The sequence below is a fragment of the Actinia tenebrosa genome, unplaced genomic scaffold (genome assembly GCF_029948245.1).
Source record: "Actinia tenebrosa isolate PJP-AT-01 unplaced genomic scaffold, QUT_ActTen_1.0 PGA_scaffold0__85_contigs__length_37466705, whole genome shotgun sequence".
Lineage (NCBI taxonomy): Eukaryota > Metazoa > Cnidaria > Anthozoa > Actiniaria > Actiniidae > Actinia > Actinia tenebrosa.
Window position 1 is genome coordinate 548,388 of NW_028292569.1, and position 19,186 is coordinate 567,573.

General features: G+C 36.1%; 3 protein-coding genes across 3 annotated transcripts; all 3 read right to left on the reverse strand.

Moving 5' to 3' along the window:
• Positions 1-159: 159 nt before the first annotated feature.
• Positions 160-6,327, reverse strand: LOC116305154 (zinc finger protein 277). Its single transcript, XM_031715003.2, has 14 exons — positions 6,245-6,327; positions 5,953-6,169; positions 5,497-5,582; positions 4,989-5,077; positions 4,379-4,470; positions 3,970-4,034; positions 3,764-3,809; positions 2,970-3,102; positions 2,217-2,293; positions 1,823-1,919; positions 1,703-1,745; positions 1,086-1,135; positions 707-831; positions 160-354 (listed from the first exon to the last, which is right to left on the reverse strand). Exons 1-14 carry the CDS (start codon positions 6,291-6,293, stop codon positions 162-164), a joined length of 1,362 nt encoding a protein of 453 aa, XP_031570863.2. The 5' UTR covers positions 6,294-6,327; the 3' UTR covers positions 160-161.
• A 2,456-nt stretch (positions 6,328-8,783) lies between these two features.
• On the reverse strand, positions 8,784-13,490 carry LOC116305160 (RNA-binding protein 15-like). The gene has a single exon (XM_031715017.2). The coding sequence runs from the start codon at positions 13,411-13,413 to the stop codon at positions 10,882-10,884; it is 2,532 nt and encodes an 843-aa protein (XP_031570877.1). The 5' UTR covers positions 13,414-13,490; the 3' UTR covers positions 8,784-10,881.
• A 1,947-nt stretch (positions 13,491-15,437) lies between these two features.
• LOC148913147 (protein kish-B-like) lies at positions 15,438-18,686 on the reverse strand. The gene is made up of 3 exons (XM_089026167.1): positions 18,582-18,686; positions 17,177-17,308; positions 15,438-16,304 (listed from the first exon to the last, which is right to left on the reverse strand). Exons 1-3 carry the CDS (start codon positions 18,586-18,588, stop codon positions 16,222-16,224), a joined length of 222 nt encoding a protein of 73 aa, XP_088882293.1. The 5' UTR covers positions 18,589-18,686; the 3' UTR covers positions 15,438-16,221.
• Between the last annotated feature and the right edge of the window lie 500 nt (positions 18,687-19,186).

The following is a 19,186-nucleotide window of genomic DNA, read 5'->3' on the forward strand; positions in this document are numbered from 1 at the left end:
AATATCTATTTCACAGGTTTAATGACTTCACTCTAACAATTTTTGTAAAGTTATGATGCTGCCTCTTATCAGGATTTTGTCTTTACATATATTAACTCATATAGTTTTTCTCTTTTTCTCTCTTTTTTTCTCTTGTTTTTCTTTTCCTTTTTAAACTCTGTTTAACTTTCTTTACTTGCTTCTTCTGCGTTTCCATTCTTATCAACTTTTTCTTCCCGGGGAATCTGGTTTTCATTTAACTCCTTGGTTTGGTTCTTATTTTCGTCTTCGTCATCCTCTTCATCGTCATCCTCTTCATCGTCATCCTCCAAGCAGCACAGGAGCCCGTCATTCTCGTAGGTTGAGAAATAGTATCTTTGGAGATAGAGAGAAAGAGGAGGGGGACAAAAAGTTAACAGCACAGCAATAATATGGTGATCCAGGGGGAAGGACAAGGGGTCAGGCGCTCTTTTTATTCTCGTAAGGAAAGCTGCTTTCCCTTTCCTTTCCTTTTGTTCATCCTGAATCACCCTTCCTCCCTTCCTTATCTTCTCTTCCCCTACACCCTGTAATTTAGAATATTAGGTGACATGACAAGGTGTGACATGAATATACATGCCACACACCATTTCCTCTCCTCATCAGACCCCTATCCTCCCCAGCTGCTATACAGGTTTGTCAGTGAAATAACAAGTGTGAGTGTGGTATAGCCTTATGATAGACTTACTGTGGTTGATCCCATACAGTTTTGTCCTCTGGTAGTTTAAAGTGCTGTTTGCTGGTTTGGTGGTCCAGTAAGGCATCACTTGACTGACACTTCTCTTGACAGTAGATACAGGTTACATCAAACACCTGAAGATGGACCAGGAAACAAGCATAAGAATAGTTATAAGCAGCTTATACACCCTAGGTTTTGTTGCAGAATTTCGTACACGCAAGAAATGTGAAAACTTAGTCAGAAATTAAAAGAAAACAAATATATGTCAAGATGATTCAAAACCTGCATGAAAGACAAGTTACAAGTTGATATGGTCAAAATTTAAGGTTTCTCAGTACCTTTGTTATTAATAAATATACTTCAATGACAACAGGACCTGCCTACTTACACGCTTTCTAATGAAGTTCACAATCTTGACTTGACCATAAAAATCGAGCCCTTTAGGAAAGAGACCAAAATCTGTCAATTAAAATGGTACAAGATGTGGCAATCGAGGGGTAACAGAGATGGTGCACTGTCTTGCTTATCACCCATGGGGTCTTGACTTAGATCCCCAGACTGACACATCACATGTGAGTAGAGTTTTTAGGTATCTCAATCCATTTTCCTGTTTCCCTCCCTCAGCAAAACCTAACATTCTAAATTCCAATTTGATCTGTGAGTCAGCCCTGCCGTGACTTAGATCAGCCCAGAGGCTGTTTTGGGTTATCAATAGGCCAATCTTTGTTTACGTTTTTTCCTCATTAGCATAAAAAAAATCTTGCCAACACAACCATACATTTCTTTGTAAATCATACCGCTTTCAAAAACATTTTACTTCCAAAATATTGAACGTATTACTCTCGAATTTTCAGTAGTTACTAAATAAGACATTCTCTTTCGATTTCTGGAGTTGGTTTGTATGTAGCTTGAAATTTATTTTATGCTAATGAGGAAAAACGTAAACAAAGATTGGCCTATAAGATGTTAAGGATGTCAAGAGTATGGCACTGGAATAATGCCTACCTAAAGAATTCTTCAGCTCCATCAAGTCAAACTGATGAACATCCTATAAAAAAAGATTCAACAAGAAATCAGGAGACTGAGACTACTTCCAGCTCTTCAACAAAAAATTGATTGAGAAACCTTCATGTGTTGTAACAGATCTGTGATGGCGGTGGACGTGAAGTGACAAAACAAACACACGGTAGGTTCAGGTGGTTCAGTCCAATCACTCCAATTCCTGGAAAATCAAAGAAAAATTTTTTTGAGAGGTTACGATATAGAAGACCAATAGACTGGTTTACCTAGGTTTACCTAGGATATAATGTTTTCCCATTTCAGAGCACATGTCATTCTCTTGAGAATAAGATTATTTGCTTGAGTTGTATCCATATTCATATGTCTTCTCATGCACAACTGTTAAACAAAGAAATGATACTCTAGAGAATGACAGGTGGTCAGCAATGGGAAAACAGTACGTCCAAGGTAAAAAGGTTAATAAAGATAAAAATAATACTAAATCTATTTGTTTTCTTACTCATTTTCATTTGTTTGATCCTCTGGTTCTTCTTCATCTTCTTCTTTTTGGATTTCTTCCCATGTTTTACCTAATTCCTGCAGAAAAAAATCCATGAGAAAAAGATAACATGAATAAGGAGATTCTTTTCCTACTGCTACTCCTTGACAGCTGCAGGGCTAATAAACAGCTTATTCACTACTATCCTTCCACTAGTAGTCTAAGGAAGCACTGGTGGCGTGCGCTGCTTAATGCGCTGCCTCTCACTAATGCAGCCTGCATTCGAGTGCTGCCGATCTTGATGTAGTATGTGAGCAGAGTTGTTTGTTGGTTCTCTCCTGTGCTTCGATGGTTTTTCTTCGGGTTCTCCGGTTTTCCTCCCTCCTCAAAAATCAACTTCTAAATTCTAATTCAATCTTTGGGCTTTCACTTAGTTTGGAGCCTAGCTCTATTGTGATTGTCCCACGCTGTGATACAACAGTGAAAGCTTAATTGTAGATTTATATAAAGTTACATTTTCTGTTTCTTTATCTTTTATGATGTTTTCCTATCCATTTCTTCCTACCTGTATTAGTCTGTCTGTTCAATCTTTATTTCTCATATTTTCAATTCCCACCTATCCATTCTCACTGTTATTATATTACAGGTTTCCTACATAATTTATTATAAATTGAATTTCTGGGTATACTGATATTGTTTAAGGTAGTAGTCCATCTGTTTCATCTTCACTTCCCATATTTCATTTCCCATCCATCCATCCTCTTTACTTCTTACCAAGTAGTTTATTATGTAGAATCTGTCATAGTCTTTGTTTTTTGGGTTGATCTTCTTGTGTTGTTTTTTCCTCATGTGATCTTTAAGCGTCTGTCTGTCCTTGAACTTCTTGTCACAGAAAATACACTGCAGACTAATCACATGATGATACATGATGATGATACATGATGATGATACATGATGATGATACATGATGATGATACATGAGGATGATACATGAGGATGATACATGATGATGATACATGATGATGATACATGATGATGATACATGATGATACATGATAATACATGATGATGATACATGATGATGATACATGATGGTGATACATGATGGTGATACATGATGATGATACATGATGATGATACATGATGATGATACATGATGATGATACATGAGGATGATACATGAGGATGATACATGAGGATGATACATGATGATGATACATGATGATGATACATGATGATGATACATGATGATGATACATGATGATGATACATGATGATGATACATGATGATGATACATGATGATGATACATGATGATGATACATGATGATGATACATGATGATGATACATGATGATGATACATGAGGATGATACATGATGATGATACATGAGGATGATACATGATGATGATACATGATGATGATACATGATGATGATACATGATGATGATACATGGTGATGATACATGATGACGATACATGATGATGGTACATGATGATGATACATCATGATGATGATACATGATGATGATGTCAGATACATGACCTATAAAACAACCAATGACTTACTTTTTTAAGGTTTTCTCCAGCTGATCTAGGAATTCATTAACATACACTATTGGATAAAGCAAACATCAACAATTTATTAAGAGTATTAAGTAACAATAACGTACTGTTGCGTACCCTAAAAGTGGGCTTAGGCTCACCCCCTCCTAGCCTCTCCCTATCTATTGTCCCTGACAATTAAAACTTGACAAGTGTCAAACTCCACCCACCAATATTATCTGGTTGACCAACGCTGAACCCATGATCCTCTGCCATGTGAGAAAAAAGCAAGCTCCTGTCAATCAAATCAATAAAAAATGCTGTCATACAAATTAGCATGAAACTCGTTGTGCACCTCTAGAAAGTTTTTTTACCACCATTATTCCCTGTACGTGGCTCTTCCATGAGATTTGCTTCACATGCACTAATACTACATCCATTATATTTATGACACACAACACTCAACTCAAACAAAAGGACAAACTCTACCCAACAAACTTTACTCAGATGCAATACTGAGTCCAGGAATCAAGCCCCAAAGATGAGAGGTGAGGGTACTACTGCTAATCTGCCCTTGATTATTACCCAAGTATGCAAGAGGCAAAGATATTCAATGATATAAAGTTATAAGATCTCTACCTGTTTTCTTCAAAATGTTGCTTACAGAACAAACATGTCCTTGAAAAGTGAGTGTCACTTCTTTCTCTCTGCTGTGACTCAAGCACTTTTTCCTGTTCAAATATGACAATAAAAAGCATGAATACTTTGTATAATTGAATTAATGGGGATCGAGATTGGAGTAGCTTGGTGGCACTGGCCTCTCACTACTGGGGTTTTGGGGATCGAACAAATTGGGTGACTCCCAAATGGTAGGTAACCCAAGAAAAGAGGGGGAAAAAAAATGGGTGTCAGTGAAGCTAGGTATAAAGTAATAGTATTGCCAAAAGTGCCTCATGGAATATCCCATGGTATTTTATGAAAAAGCATTATAAACCTATTTCATCCCATTTCATAGGAAATATCAGTGTATGATAGGAAAAAAAACAACAGTGGAACGACAAATATACAATGGTATTTTAAAAGAAATCATCGTAAATCTACTTCATCCCATTCCATATGGAAATATCAGTGTATGATAGAAAAAAAAAACAGTGGAACAACGACAAATATACAAGTGGTTTTCCTGCATTCTTATTGGCTGTATTTTCATGGTATATGGGATAAATAGATTTAATATTTCTATACATACAAGTCGTATCTGTTGTAGTTTCTCTCTCAGCTCCCTGTCCTCTGGTAAAGCATCACACAGAAGATAATACTGGACCTTTGGACCAATATCTGGCATTAAAATGAAAAATAAATATGCATTTTAGAACTTTCTTGCATTTCTGCAATCCAGGCAACTTCAGAATCTGCATGCATAGATTTTGTGACTCCTATCCGTTTTCGTAATGTTTTGATGGGAGAACCTAAAAATTTCATCATTTTGGAAATTCTTGAGGAAAAGCAGACATGCAATTAGTGCATGTTTAATGAATAGTTAATATGATACATCTCGGACATGTCAACAACTTGTTTTGAAATTGATTTTTTCTCTTCTGTCAGTCAAAAATAATCAGTTGGTACCTTTACATTTTCAACTGGCATTTAAATGAAAAACCAAATTTCATTAGTCAACTTGCAACTTCCGAGGTTTCATAATATGCAAAATCAGAGCAAGTCTTTAACTTTTACTTGAAGGACAATTTGTTACTTACCACTAGGCTTGCTGTTGATGTTAATCACGGAACAGAATTCTGTTATTGGTTCCTCTTTGAACCTCTTCTTCCAATGCTGACAGTATCTATATCAATGAGATAAATAAGTTGTAAAGTAGCACAGTTTATTATGACCATCCCTGCTTGTTTGTCTAGAGCTAAAATATTGAAAGATATCCAAGAATATGAAATAAATCAGCTCATTGGAATGCCCTGGGACCTATAAAAAGCTTGTGCTCACTGTCCCATTTCCCAGCTAGAATCTCAAAATCCCAGTCCTACTGATCAGAAAGGAAATTATGGAGAGAACCCATTCTATTTCCCATTTTCATTTACCAAAATCCCATCACCACTGCATCAAATCCCATTTTTAATGCGAATCCCATTCCCATTCAACCCCTTTCAGTTAGTACCCTCTGCAAAAAAACTTAATTTAAATAATAAATTCAACTTTACCTTCTAAAATCACAGACCTGAGAGACCTGTGATATAATCAACTGATGGTCGTTCAGCATGTGGTGTAGTAAAGGGTCGTTCTTTACTTCTGTGTTAGCAAACAATTTATCGCAAAACATGCACGAAATTTTGTCGTCTTTATCACGATTTTCAGAACTTGAAGTTGCTGCAAAAAGCAGAGGTCCCATGACGTGTTTGCCATTACTCTCTTCTGTATCTAAGAAGGATAGCAAGATGTGTCAAGTAGTGATCGTAATCCCTGATATAGTTGCGTTTACAGCTCTGTTCTTACCGTTTTTTGGGGCAAAGTTTAGTTTTTCTTCCAACTTGTTGTCCTCCATGTTGGATTTATCAATACGTACCACAGGAGGCCCAGGGCTGAAAATTCATTTATAACACAGGATACCCGCCCAGAATGTGTCATGTATGTTAGCCTGCGTACTTGCATTGGGCGCAGTTTTAACGTTCTTTTCCCATTTTCGACTGGGAAGACGCGCCCAAGGTAAAGAGATTCAATTAGAAAGAAATAACCGAGTACATTTTAAAATATTTAGCTTTTCAAAATCCAACTGTAGAATCATGTTTTTTTGCAATTTTTTTCTCATCCTTTTTTGATTCCTTTCATTTCCCTTTCATTCAAAATCCCTCCTCCCCTGTAACTAAAAATCAGGTTGCTTAATAAGTTCCTCCAGAATTTCCCTATTTCACTATGATGTCACTGCTTGTTTATGTGGGGGATAGAATCACCAAATCCAATAGAAAATTCAACAAAATTTGCTCCTAGTGAAACAGTTTAATCTAAAATGGCCTGGTTTTCAGATATAATGTGTGTTAATATTTACTAAAAAATATTCTGGGAGTTTGCTGACTATTCTACTTCTCTTCGTGGATTGATAGGGGTTTTAGAACAATTTTTGGTGAATTTGCATTGATTTAACCTCCTCGGACGACCATGATCCTTTGCGTTTAAACAATAGATTGTTTTGATGTGACTTCATAGTGTAATAGGGCAATTAGTGACCTCAAGAAGAAGACACTTTTAATCAAGGAGGGAGGGATAAATAAGGTCCCTTTTGCTCAAAACTATCAGTAGAGTGAAGGCATTAATTAACCCATGAAATGAAAAATACTAGTCAACATGTAATAGTCAAATAGACACAAAAGAAAACAATGGAATTAGGGTCTACTAAAGTGTGCTAGTCTAATATCTATTTCACAGGTTTAATGACTTCACTCTATATCAATAGTAACTGTCACCCCCTTCTTCCTCAAATTCCTGCTAAAACCTTTGTAATAATCACCCCTGCTTCTAAAGTTCCTTCATGTATTTACAAAAGAAAAAGACCCTTGGAAATTTCAAACAGACCCCTTGGAACACACTCCAGGTTCTTACTAATACATCTCACATTTGGAGGACAAAACAAATTACTAGCATTAGAAAAGAATCCCCTGTTTTTGTCCTCCAAACTGAGCTCAGTAATTTTTGCAAGCTGTCTGTAATCTTTCATGAACAATTTATAGAAGATTATAACCTTTTTAAACCCTCCCCACCCCCTTGAATACGCATCAGCTACTCCGAGAAATAAACATATCTATATATGTGTGTGAATTTGTTATTGCAGTTCACCAATATTTAGTACTACAGTGGAGCAGCTTAATCTGGTTGACAAATCGAAAGCAAGGAGTATAGTTTCATAAAGTTATGTACCGTCTATGAATTTGAGACCTTCTCAAACTGCCCCTTTCCATTACAAAATTGCATCCCTATGCATGGGGGAGGTATATTGCTAATATTCTTTCCAAACATACAATTACCAGTGAAGCTACAGCACAGAACACAACACAAAGCACAAATAAAAATGGTTCTGTTTATATTGTTGTTCTGCTTTTTTGGGATTTCTATGATTATATAAAATACCTGATTTTATTAGGAAATAAATAATATATTCAATAAAATTTGCTTTTTATAAATAAAACGTTTCTATAAATAGTTTTCTTTTTTCTTCTAAGTTGTGGACTTAAAACTCTGCCAAAATCCTACTTCTGGCGAAGTCTACGCTTCACATAAAAAGTAAGTTTTCTGATTCAGGATGCATTTATCTTTAATTGCTGTTTCACTAGAGGTCATTTCCTGCCTCGTGCAGAATGTTCATCAGCTGAATCTCAAGTTTTCAATATAATCCTTGTTCACAACAAGCAAAATTCAAAGACTTTAATCAGCTGATTGAAACCCTGCAATTTATACCAAGTACTATTCAAGTATGTCATGTATTTGCGAAACCATATTTGCTACCTTCATTCCATGAAGCTGTATTCTGATCCATTTGTGGAATCTCATATTAAATCTGGTACCAACTGGAGAAAAAGTAGTACCCAATTTCCATAGTAATGGGTAGACTCGTCCAAGAAAAACCACAGGGAATAATAAGGGTTTTCAGTGAGCCTACTTGCCGTAACAGGGATTCCCAATATCTTGAAGAACAGAATAACAAACTCAGTGGTAATGATATGTTTAAGACCCAGGGCAAAAGAATCTGAAGACCAAAAGCATATGTCGAGTGTGAAGAAACACAATTTGCAGTGTGCCAGCACTTAGATTTCGCTGCAAAGCAGGAACAGTGACATTGCCATCACATTCAGGTTCCAATACTTGTACGAGAGCAGTGAAATAATAAATTCTTAATACACACATATTTTTCCAGTGGAAAATAGAAAGCTGATGCATCCTTGGGATGTGTAGTATCAGGTTACTTTGAAGAACAATAATTTCTGCCTCATCTTGAAATAAATAGGTTGATAATTCGACAATTTTCATCAAACAATTCTCCATCTTTCTTTGACTTCAGACGTTCAGTTTAATGAGTACATGTCGCAAGTCTTATTGTACAAGTTCACATTTACGCTCATCAATAAGATGGCAGAATATGCTGGATGCTGACATTGCAAGTCACTGGACATGTTTTTACAATCACTATACCATATGAACTTATTTTAAGTCTTGATATAAAGACTTCTAACCAACACTTATTAAACTAAAATAAACCTATGAATATATAACTCCAAAGAGCTATGTATCTACAACCTATTTGATCAATGAATATTGCTACGAGCAAGTAAAATCATTACAAACCGGATTCTAAAATCAAAAATTAAAACAATTAGGTGATTATATTTAGATGTCATTTGTACGATTTCAGGTTCTTTTTTTCATGTTTCTTTGCAAGGTGAAAATGCTGCTGCACTAATGTCCTTTGCCTGGTATTTTAATCATCTTTTATGCAAGCAAAGAAATGGATAATCCATTAACGAACCCATAAAGATCAAAATAATCTAGCTCCACAAAAATTATGCTACAATTATCATTATTTGGCCTTCTTTTCTAAGCCTTTCTTAAATTGAATGTTATCCTCTTTGACTTGTTGTTCGTGAATGTTAGTGCTAGTCTTGAGCTAATATTTTCATCAATATTACAACCTTCTTTAAACTTTTTTCCTATGAAAAGCTAGACTAAAAATGGCAATTCCAAAATGCTTTATCTTGGACTAAAATCTAGAATAAGAATTTGCTGTGCTGTACTTCATCAGTGGCTACAAAATTATTTGTTTTAAGGAATACCCGAAATTTATCTTCAACATCAAGAACTACAGTTTATAATTTAGACATTTTCCAAGTTAGGTTTAGAAATTATTCTAGCAGTTCTACTGAAAGATATGTTATGTGTATGAGATGAGTTTAAGTTTCATAGAGTATTCAAAAATATATGGGGGTGCCATTCAGTTTACTTATGTTGTCGCAACAACGATCAACATCAAAACAGCACAAGACTCCAATAAGGTACCTAATATTATTGTGAACTCATCAAATTGCATGCTTTGCTTAAGAAATGAAGATAATGGACGTCATTTAAGCTCCAAAAATTCCCATACATTTTCTCTCATTTTGTACTGGTTCCAATCACTTTAGGACCAGCAGGAAATATGAGAAAATGTATGGGGAGAAATCTCAGGGGTTTTTTTTTCTCAATTGCTCTGAAATTCATATATCATATTTTTATAAGCAATTTCTTATAGTTAAAGTTCTTAAAAAATATTTTTGGTATGTGATCACTCTGTGAGGTAAAGACTATTTAGAGCTAACTTAATTGTGTGTCTTTATATAAAAGATACTGAAACAGCACCCCATTTTTTTCAATATTCTATGATACATATGAAAATAGTTACAGTTGATTTCGCAAACCTTTGGCCACTGTTTCCAAAGTTTGTTTGCAAGTTCACTATTTGGTACAAACTTCAGGTTTAAAGTAAAATTGATTAAAGATCTGTCAAACTGGTAATACTGTAGCTTCAAAACTTATCAAATCTACCGTTCAAAGTCAATTTTCAAAATAAATTTCTGGAATAAATTTTTTGAAAAGTACAATAGATTTAAAGATGCAATCCCAGTAAATATATATGAATATTAGACATAAACAAGTCATGGTCACCAACTTTCACACTGAAGTTTGCACCAACTTGGAAATTTGTGAACAAACTTTGGAATCTGAGTGGCCGAAGTTTTCTGAAACCAACTGTAAAGAAAACATATATTTGTTAGTTAACTATTTTAGTAGACTTTGAAAAAGTTCATATTACTTAGGAAGCTGAAACACATAAGTTCATCACAGCAACTTCAAGGTTAAAAGATACCACATATCAAGAGTTCATAGGTAGACTTTTCCAAGGAGATTCCAAGACTTGTCCATATGGTATGCAAGGTAGAACAGTTCGTATTTCCATTGGTAGAAAATGGAAAAAAAGAGATTTTTGAACAAATACAAAGCAACAGTTTATCAAGTCTCTTTTTGATGATCACGACAACAGAATATGACAAATCTTGAAAAAAGACAAAATGAAGGCTTCTTTATGACACTTTGATGAGAATATAAGATAATTAAGCACTACCACGCACAACAACAACAACCAAGTGATCTTCTCTTGATGGTTCTTGCGGCAAATGAGGTGCAATGCGTAAGAGATGATCATGCGAAAACTGACAAGGAGGAAAAGCATGAAGAACACCCACGTCATCCTTGGCATTACCACTAGTACTTTGCAATGCAGGAAGATTGATAACTCCTGCAGCTTGTTTCTGTTTCAGGTAACTCATCAAATTTCGCAGAGGTCTTTGTTGCAAATCTTCACCTTCCTTCGCATCAACAACTTGATTTTGAGCTCCAGGTAAAGCAAGCAGCAAGCAATAACCAGAAGCACCAGCAGAATTAATCCGGCGAGACACTTCTTCCAGTTTTGGTTGATCAAGACGCAAGCGCTGAGTAATCCTTAAAGCATTTTTTGAAGATCCGTCATTACGAAGTGAGTCCGCAACCTCAGGGTTTCCACCAACAAGATGCATACGTACAGGAAAAGCACTATTCTTGAGAATCAAAGCTCCTTTCCACGCAACAGCAAATCTCTTAGCAAGATTTTGAAGGTTCTCAGTAGTGGCTGACCCAGCTGTATCCACAGAAGATTTATCCTCTTTAGTTCTTCCATCTTTGTCTTTCTTTCCTTTTTTGTTAACAGATGCTTCATCAGAACTTTTATGTTTCTCATCATCTTCAAGGGCACTTATATTTCCTGCACGCGAATGACTGAAGTGGCTGTCTGAAGAAGATCCTGAATGACGTCTGACATCTGGTGAAATGCGTTTAGCATTAGAAGTGTGATTGGGTGATGGAGAATGTGTCCTTGCCTTTTTGTGAGGTTTTATTTGAATGCCTTCGTCTCTGAATCCTTTGGTTTGGTAAGGACCTCTTTGCTTATGATTCCTGTTTTCATTAACTATTTTTCCAGGTGAATTCTCGTAAAAATCATTTGGAGGAGTTTGTGGTCCACGGCAGCGATAGGGGGGCTTGTCTTGTGAGCGACGTTCCCAATCCTCTGACTCAACATAATGAGTATTCCGCTCATGAGCCCAACTGTCAGAACCAAACTTTGAGGAATGAAGATTATCATCTGAACGATCAACGTTACGAGGTTGGAAACCATCATTTTCTTTCCAATTTCTATAATTATCATCTCCATCACGCCTCTCTGTTCTTCTATATGGAGAAGGCTCTCTTTTTGGGTCCAAAAACAAGTGATCATCCCTATAATCACGCTCTGATAAGTGAGAAGAGTATGCACTATCAATAGGATCAATATCGTTAGCTCTTCCACGAGGTGGGCTAGGGTCCCGTCGAACTTGATACAAAGGACCATAACCTTTCAAACCTTGATCTTTATCTGCAAAATCAATCCTTAGGCGACGATCACCCATCTGGAAACCTCTCATTTCGCGTGCAGCCACGGATGCAGCGTCTAAACTATCGTACAAAATATAAGCATGATCATCACCTTTATGGTAATCAGTACGTCTGATTGCGCCAAAACGGTCGAACTCCCGTTCCAACTCGGAAATAGAGGTCCAATGGCCTAGACCCCCAACCCACAAGCGAGTAGTTTGTTGACTCCTTCCGTATCCAATTTTAACGCGATTTCGTCCAATGTATTCTGCTTGCATTTCAACTTTAGCTTTGGCAGCAACGTCGAGATCAGCAAATTTCACGAATGCGTATGTATTTCCTTGTCCGCGAGCTGGGCGCTTGATGTCCACATCCAAAACCACTCCAAATTTTTCAAAAGCGCGGCGAAGCTCTTGGCTCGAAACACTGGTCTCTAGATTGCCAACGAACAGCGTCCGAGTCGCTTTTGGATCTTCTTCTGGAGGGATATATTCCTGTTGTGGAGGGGTAAAAGCATCTCCTCCCCCTCTACCACGGCGATCGTATTCACCGCGGTTACGATCAAACTCAAAGTAGGGATTATTAGCACGTTGTGTAGTTCTACGTGGTGGAGAGGAAGAACGTCTGGAAAAGTGAAAGTTTTCGCCCATTGACACAGGGCTGTAGCTCCTTCGACTCGAAGTCTTTTCCGGATAAATTCTGTAGTCAATACGCACTGGCCGATCATAGATCAATACACGTCCTCGTCGTTCTAAAACTCTTTTGGCTTCCTTCGCGTCGTCTACCGTTCGAAAGTACACAACTGCGTAACGTTCGTTACCGCGACCAAACAAGTTCACTGAGACTTCACCGAATTTTTTCAACTCGTGAAAAATCGCATCCTTCATTTGTGGGTCCCCAACATGGCTAGAAAGGTTTGTTATCCGCAGATGAGGGTCCACATCGCGATCGACGCGTTTCTGATGAAAAGGATAGTTATTTTCGTTTCGCATGTTAACATTAGAGGTCCTTTTGTACGTTCTGTCGTCTGTTTTTCGTGTAAGAGACGAACTTCGGTGCACAGGGGAGCCACTATCCCGCGCACTTTCCGGCGACGAAATTCTCTCTCGAAGCCCATTATCTCCTAAATCAATCCTAGAACGACTCCGTTTTGATTTGCCATGAATTTCTGAATCCGAAGATCTCTTCATGACCATCATATGTCCACCAATCTTCACAATCAACAACTTGTTTTACTTTTCGAATCCAAGATGGCCGCTTGAAATTTGATGTGATCGGACTCAGAGTGACGTACACGTGGGAATAGTATTTTTTGGGAAGAATTGAGCTTTTGATCACATGCGTGACAGAAGCTTACTCCAGCAAAAAAACGCTTAGAAAAACATTGAAATACAACCAAAAAATTAAATGAGACTATGATTATTATACTTTAATTTTTTTAATGACTTTTATAGTTTTGAAGTAGAATTTCTTGGTCTTATAGAGAATTTTTTAGTGAACAGGTGGTTGATAGAGGGGTGTTTTCTTGTTAACTTGGTTTCCTTCCAATGACATTACCGCTTGGAAGTCACATGGTTGTTTTATAACAATTCACAGGAAATGACCACTCAACACCAACAATACAAAACAAAACACACAGTATTTTCCTTAGTATTTGACCGATAGTTTCGCTTTCGACTTACAAAAGAAAAATATTCCTCTTTCGGTCTGTCCTCCATCCTCCATCTTCCTATTGAGAACTTCAATCATCTTTCAACCGATATTCAAATTTGAGCAGTTTCCGCGTAACATAACACACCCTTTTTTCTGGGTGATTCGACAGGTGTGAAATAAAAAATAACCAGCACTGGGTGATTGTTAGAAAAAATAATAAAATCAATCTGTATAACTTTTTAATTGAAAATAATATGTTTGATCGACATATAAATGTCCGTCAAAAACAGGAATGCTTTGACTAAAGGCAATAACGAAATTTAAAGAATGAATTATAAAGGATTTTAAAATAACTGAATAGATAAGTGGTAGCTAGGAGCAATAAAGAAGTCTTGTGCATATTAGTTTGTAAGATTTACGTGGACGTTTAGTTCAAAGTGCTTAGAAAAGGTATCGTTAGCGATTAAGATTTGAGAGAGAAAGAGGAAAGCAATAGATAACTGGCGACAAGCCGTTAAACTGAAACGAAAACTTTTTCGTTCGTCGCTACCGGAATATTTAAAAAATAAAATAAAAATATATGATGGCAACTCAATTAATATAGTATTGCTAATCCGGACATAATTTTTTGACTTCAATGTCTTAGTAAAGAGAAAAAAAAAAAAAAAAATACAAGAAAAAACTGGAATGGAAAGAAAAGTATGAAAAATTGCAATAAGATACGAAATTGCAAGAAGAAAAAGCCTGGGGAAAAAAGCAAAAAAAAAATTTTTTTTTTAAAGAATCCAATGAAACATCTACAAATCACCTAAATAAAAAACTTAGAAAACCCTCTAGAATGTCAAATGAGGGGGTCTACTGGTCGACAAATTTCGCAAATCGTACAATTACGGATTGACGGATTTCTGCGATTTCTCAACTACTAGTAAAACGAATTCTCACTCGAATCACCGAGTGATCTACCTTCGTGGAAAAACTTCAAACGATTATTCTCAGTTTTAATAGATTTCAAAACTCAATCCCATAGAAGGCAGCTGCCAAATTATTTGCAGATTCGGCCGGATTTGGGTTTTTTTTCGGATCGACAGATTCCAGGTGATTAATTAATTTATCTATATGTTTATTTTCGGCAGTCTCTAAATTTTATTACTATTCTGGAAATTTTTTTTGCTTTTTTCATGCTCCATTCACTAGGTAACACAGCATGCAGAAATACTTGAAGAAAAATTTAACAGTTAACTGACAATTATTGGCCTAAAAATTATTAGTTAACTGTCAATCGGGTACTCCTATCCACACCCCCTTGTAATAGGCCCCTTGCATGTGACGTCAAAGCAGCTCAATTTGGAGGATGAAACAAAAGAATTCCAATCTCCTGAGAATTGGAAACCTATTGTCATGCCCTCCAAATCGAGCTGCATTCTGATGTGCTCAAAGGATGATCAATGCAGGCTTTGTAGGCACAGATGGATTCAGCAAGGTGCTCCATAAACTAATACAGCACAGAGCTCAGCCAATTGCAGCGTGCATTGCAAGTTGACTATAGTAAATGCAATATAAAGAAATCACAAAAGTGTATACAATTTTTATTTTCAAAATTCATTTGTCCTTAATAATGTTAATATCTCAATACTGAGAAGAACATGAACAATTAGAGGAAAAAATATGAACTTCTTGGTATACTTCATAATAATAATATGAATTTATTTCTGTATTCTGAAGATTTTTATTTTTTGAGGAATGTAAGGTTGTGAAAATAAAATATTTCTGGGGAAAAAACAAATATTAAACCTTAACTTAAAGAATAGGCCCTTTTACCTTGGACATAAAATTTTCCTCTTTTAGCCCACATGTCATTCTCTTGAGAATAAAAGTATTTATTTGAGTTTGTGGAATGACTGATAGCCTGAAATGATAAAAAGATTATTCCCAAGGTAAAGAGGTATATTGAATAATATGACAATGAAATTCAATGTGGACAATGGGAATATCTAGGATTCCAAGGAGCACTCCCCATTAACCTCAATAAATCTTCCCCCCCCCCCCTCCCCAATTACATGGATTTAACTAAGCTGCCAAAAAAATGAGGCTTATAGGCACACTAGGATCCCCCATACACACCCTAGCTGACTAGTATATATGCTATCATGTACTGCTACTAAGATTGATGACCATAATAAGTTTTCTATACTTCAATATTTACAATTGATATTATTAAATATTCTTCCAAGTTCTGCACCATTTTTAAAAGTTGAAAGTTATACAACAGTAGAATTGTTTTGATCTTTCATATTCTAGCTGTAGAAGTGCAAGGCCTGTGGATGCAGCTAAATTAACACCTGTAGATAACGTAACTACTTGAGAACAAGAGTGTACAGGGCCATCAAGACACAAGAAATGGATACAGCCCAATGAAGCCTCACACCAATTACTGCAGCTGGAAACAGAAATTACACAAATATCATGGCAAAGAAATGTGGCAGGGGATGATTGCAGTTGTACCTTTATTATTAGCTAAACATCTTTCCTGAACTCACTTGAGTGATCATGAAATAGTGGCTTCAAGTTCAGATTGGACTTGTTAAGATACAGCAAATGTATGAACACATCAAGACCAACCCCGACTTGGAGCCATCCTTTTGTCAATAACTTTACCACAAAGTTTTATTTGTTGCCACGGTGACTTCCACAATCATTGAGAATGCAATGGCTAAATTCGTTTAGCACAAGATATTGAAGTAGCTTCGAAACTAAGCTACTCAGAAGCAACAATATGTACTCTCAAATATTTGGTTACTACCTTCCAGCATTCAAAAAGATATGAGTTCCAAGATAAGAGTTTTTGGTGAAAGCCAAAAACACAAGAAAACATCTAAGTCTAGAAATATCTGGGCCATATAAACATTTAGAGCACTTGCTCTTACTTGTACACTACAGCAATTTCCACTTGAGAGCACCGGGCGCAGAATTTGTTGATTTTGAAACGTTCGCTATTTAGCGCATTTGAAGTGTCAGACAGTCTGTCTCGGTCGGCCAAACATTGCTCGATCGTTAAAAGAACACATTGTGTTGTGACATTTTCCCAAGAACGCCAAAGTTCTTTTAACGATTGAGCAACGTTTGGCCAACCAAGACAGACTGTCTGACACTTTAAACACTCTAAATAGCGAACGTTTCAATATCAATAAATTAGGCGCTGCGCTCAAGTGGAAATCACTGTATTTGGTCAACATTTTCAAGAAAGTGACTGATCGGCCCAACAAATTAGTACAAACTCATATCACAAAGTTTATTTGGGGACATACATACCTTTGTAAAATACACCAAACAGTCCTTTCTTTTCAGAGAGAAAAAATGACTTGAGCTTTGGAACTCTTGTGATATAGGCACAGGTACAAATAATGAGTAGGGCACACGCTACAATGCCATCAAACGAGTAAACTGAAAAATCAAATCAAAGGTTATGAGTAGCATTCTATTATATTTGTTTGCTAAGAATGGTGTTTGCCCATTTAGGGATGCATCTGAGAGGATACTATCGAAAGAAAAACAAAAGCAACACACTGGTTGAATCAGAATGCAACTTTAGCATCTTGATTGCTTAGGAACTGACCAAGTGCATCTATACGACAATGGATGCATGCTGAGTGTTGAACGTTTTTGTTATAACACCATACCAAGACCAAAACACTTCTTTCACGAGCGAAATCATGAAATTTCTATTTTTATTTCTAGCAAAATTTTCAGTACATAGTACACACTTGTTGATCACATCATGAAGTCCACATAGTCATAAATGCATGCTCATGCACACTAATGATCCAATCAGAATATACCTAATAATGATAAGCTGTTTATGATACCTCATTATACGACACACTCAGTTTTTCCGTATATCAAAATCATTTTACGAGTGCAATTATAGAGGGATTTTTAAGTTGACTTTTAAGTTTGCTTGTTTACAATAAAAATAATTGTTTTTCATGCACTCTTTCTCAGTTTTTTCATGTCATTGTGTCATCGTGTCATTTCGTCACACTGAGACAATGTGAAATGCGCCATATAAGAACCCCATCATTATTATTATTTTTTTCGTGTCATACAATAAACAGCTTACACTGCTAGCTGTGTATTACAGTCGCATAATTCTACTTGTTCAGCTTTTTTTTTTCTCTCCACCTTGGGGCTCGAAAATATACGGCCACTTTCACTCCTAAAATTATCTGCCTGTAATACAACTAGCAGTATGCATATAGGAGGAATATAACTTAAAGAAACCAAAATACAACATAAGATTACAATCAGAAAACTATTTAAAATCATCCACAATCAAGAGAAGGGTTCTAATAATCAGACACAACATTTCTAAACCTTATTTTGACTTCTTGCCGCAGTGATAATTACAAACCTAGGGTGTAATTTTTCTTAGTGAATTGGATGGCTTAATTTCAAAGTTTACCATAATATCAATAGCTCTGACAGACGGTATATAATCGATAATATATAAATGAAATAGAAACTGTTAGCAATTTTCACTTTCTCGACATGAAAATAACAATTGGATTCTAATTAAAAAATACAAAATCATTTTTTCCAAGTGCCACGTCTGTCGAAACGACTCAACACCTCTCTTCTTATGTTGGTGAGATTTCCTTAAATTTTGTCAGATCTTTTTAAAAATTACCTGAATACCTAGTATTAAAGCCATACTTACCATTCATTTTATGTTAGCATCGTTAGAATAGCAGTAAAAGGCTTAAAAATTAGGAATACTTCGCTAAAGAAATGAAAACACTGTCGTTTTGAAGCAGAAGTGAAAAGGACGGAGAGACTGGGTCGGTGGCCTCGATGTGAACGGTCATTATTTTTTGTAATGAGGGAAGGGAGGGTGAATTGATATTGCACTCTTTTATGCAAAACCTTATAGTTAGTGAAAATCTACTTTTAGTTGTATTTACACTTTCCAGTTTTTTCTTTTTTGATACAAAAATATTTTGTCTTAGTCGAAAAAATGGGCAATTTAAATTAATCTTAAATTCAAGATAAATTTCAAAAGCTAGCCAATTGGGGAGAAAAAAATCTTGGCAAAGGTGGGGAGGGTAAAAAAATTTAGTTGCTGTCTTAAATATTACAAATCTATTTCAAAGACTTAAGATTTGGAAAATCACATTCTTTATTTATAAATAATATTGAGTTAGTAGACCTAGTACAGGACACTATTTTTAATATATAAATAATGAATGGCTGTTGTTTCTGTGGGGGTGGTAGTGGAATGTGTACATGCGACGAAGCACGTTCGCCGTGACGTCATCTAGAGCA

What these genes read in the sequence shown, in the direction of transcription:
- LOC116305154 (XM_031715003.2), bottom strand. Translation starts at nt 6,293, where the DNA reads ATGGAGGACAACAAGTTGGAAGAAAAACTAAACTTTGCCCCAAAAAAC. An exon ending in AAACTTTGCCCCAAAAAACG is followed by an intron (nt 6,170 to 6,244) that starts GTAAGAACAGAG and finishes TATCCTTCTTAG; the next exon opens with ATACAGAAGAGAGTAATGGC. An exon ending in CATCAACAGCAAGCCTAGTG is followed by an intron (nt 5,078 to 5,496) that starts GTAAGTAACAAA and finishes TTTTAATGCCAG; the next exon opens with ATATTGGTCCAAAGGTCCAG.
- LOC116305160 (XM_031715017.2), bottom strand. Translation starts at nt 13,413, where the DNA reads ATGATGGTCATGAAGAGATCTTCGGATTCAGAAATTCATGGCAAATCA.
- LOC148913147 (XM_089026167.1), bottom strand. An exon ending in GTTTGGTGTATTTTACAAAG is followed by an intron (nt 16,305 to 17,176) that starts GTATGTATGTCC and finishes TTCTGTTTCCAG; the next exon opens with CTGCAGTAATTGGTGTGAGG.